The sequence below is a fragment of the Ochlerotatus camptorhynchus genome, unplaced genomic scaffold (genome assembly GCF_037179485.1).
Source record: "Ochlerotatus camptorhynchus isolate MF236.1 unplaced genomic scaffold, CSIRO-AGI_Acam_v1.1 ptg000242l, whole genome shotgun sequence".
NCBI classification, from domain to species: domain Eukaryota; kingdom Metazoa; phylum Arthropoda; class Insecta; order Diptera; family Culicidae; genus Ochlerotatus; species Ochlerotatus camptorhynchus.
In genome coordinates, this window is record NW_027040732.1 from 1052311 (window position 1) to 1054677 (window position 2367).

General features: G+C 43.8%; 1 protein-coding gene across 1 annotated transcript; it reads left to right on the forward strand.

Moving 5' to 3' along the window:
- The first annotated feature begins 1083 nt into the window (after positions 1-1083).
- On the forward strand, positions 1084-2059 carry LOC135704498 (cuticle protein-like). The gene is made up of 2 exons (XM_065225983.1): positions 1084-1113; positions 1169-2059. Exons 1-2 carry the CDS (start codon positions 1084-1086, stop codon positions 2057-2059), a joined length of 921 nt encoding a protein of 306 aa, XP_065082055.1.
- The last annotated feature ends 308 nt before the right edge of the window (positions 2060-2367 follow it).

Sequence of the window (2367 nt, forward strand, 5' to 3'; positions counted from 1 at the left end):
TCTTGATCAAGCTTAATAACCTCTGATTGTCCTCAGCATGTCGCTATTTGAAGGGCCAAAAACGGATTGGGTAGATCGATAGGCAAAGTCGCCTATACGCATCTACGGAACAATAAAGAATCTCCTTCCAGCAACTTGATCAGCCAATTGGTCAAAAAGACAAGCCCCCAAACAGGAAGATGCCCCAATGAGTGGCGAAAAGAGCCCGCCCTTTATCCACGAAATGTTATCAACAGGGAGTTCGCATTCCCACTCTCCCCGTCCAAATTGCTTTAATCGAGTGCCCTGTTGGATCGTCCCTTCCCTTTTATATATGTATTTCAATGTATATACGAGTTGATTGTTATGATTATTGTCAATAATACTTACATTTCGATGAAGATCGTGATACTTATCATCACAGAAACCAATCTTGAATCGTAGACCAGGTCCATCAACAACACACTCGCTCCGAGACGGGGCTCTGTGATAAAGCCATCCTCCTCTTCTTTATCATGTTTTATGTTTAGAAACATTTTTAAAAAGACACGTTTTCTCTAAAATTTCAATTTGAGGCTCTAAATGCACATATTCTGCTTAATATTCATTGAGCTAAAATTCAGCCATTTGGAGACTTGCCAAAAAATAATCAAAATGGCGGAATAAATCAATTTAAAAAAATCGTAGAACAACAACGTGACTTCCAATCAAAATGACGACTTGAAAAAATAAAGGAGAAAACAATTGCTTTCCAGGAAAAATGCAAATGGGAAATAAGTTTAGGAATTTTGAATAAAAAAATTCAAAAATATGTTAAACTTAAATTTAAAAAAATGTGTGTGTTTATTTTGCATAAATAAATTCAATCAATGTGTTTTGTTACTTCATCATAATTTATTAGCTAGATAAAGTTCAGAAGAGGATCGATTGATAGTTCTGTAATAGCACATTAGTATAGCATTTCCTCCCAACTCTGAAAATCGTAAACTTTACGTCACATCTTTAAAAATATCAGTACCTTAGAATTAGAGAACACAGAGCCAAGATAATTAAGTAAACATTTTTTTCAAAAGCTTTGGGTACTCAGAGATCTACTAAAGCATGATGACCAGCAATATTAGCCCTCAGTCCAACGTATGTTACGCACATGTAAAACTTAACTCCTTTCCATTTCATTGCCGCCCTGCAGATGGTTGTCCTCTTCGCCGCCCTGGCCTGTGCCAGAGCAGCCTACCTTGAAGCTGATCAACACGAGGCACACTACTCGCCTGCCTCAGCCGTTAGCTACAGCTCGATCACCCGTCACGAGCCCACCAAAGTTGCCAAGACTGTAACCTATGCCCAGCCGTCTGTCCACTATGCCACCCCAGTCACCAAGACCGTGGCCTATGCCGAGCAACCAACCATCCAATATGCTGCCCCGGTTGCCAAGACCCTAACCTACGCCCAGCCAGCTGTACACTACTCTACCCCAGTCGCACACCAGGCTGTTGCATATGCCCAGCCTTCAGTTCAGTACGTCCATGAGCAGCCAACCTACGCCAAGACCCTGATTGCACAGCCATCCTATGTCCATCAACAACCTGCTGTACACTACTCCACCCCAGCCGTAACATATGCCCAGCCAGCTGTGCACTACTCCAGTCCAGTTGCCACCCAGGCCGTCACATATGCCCAGCCTTCGGTTCAGTACGTCCATGAGCAGCCAACCTATGCCAAGACCGTTGTTTCGCAGCCATCCGTCACCAAGCATGTTGTATCTCACCCACCATCATACGCAAAGGCTGTGCCAACCTATGCCAAGGCTTATGTGCACCAGGAGCCAGCCGTATATGCTTCCAATGCCGTGTCGTACCAAACTCCACTAGCCTACAGTGCACCAGTTGCTAAAACCTACGTATCCGAGCCAGTTTACGCCAAGACCCTGGTCCATCAGCCAACCTACGTTAAGACCGTTTCTGCCCAACCCATCTACGCTACTCCGTCTCCCGTTATTGCCACCAAGACCCTAAGCTACGCACCGGAGGCTCAAGTTTCGCACGTTAGCTTCCAGGACTCTAGCTCTCACTACGCCTGGTAAATGCATCCGGCGGTGAAAAGACTTTACACACCTTTTCCAGCACTCAGGTAGAAAGAAGTTGCAGTCATCGTTGCTGTACAATGTACAAGCATAGCCACCACCCGCCGAATATGTTGAACGATTTTGTTGAATATATCTATATTTGCTCTTTGGTGTTTTATTTCTTACAACCGAATTTCCTGCTTTGCCTGATGCTTCTTTCACATGATAGCAATTTAGAAGGGGAAAATAGGAGGGGGTTGATCTGCAAAAAAATGTGACTGACTATGTAAAAGGTATAGAGAGGAACCTTTGTTTGCGAATGGATT

What these genes read in the sequence shown, in the direction of transcription:
- LOC135704498 (XM_065225983.1), top strand. Translation starts at nt 1,084, where the DNA reads ATGACCAGCAATATTAGCCCTCAGTCCAAC. An exon ending in ATATTAGCCCTCAGTCCAAC is followed by an intron (nt 1,114 to 1,168) that starts GTATGTTACGCA and finishes GCCGCCCTGCAG; the next exon opens with ATGGTTGTCCTCTTCGCCGC.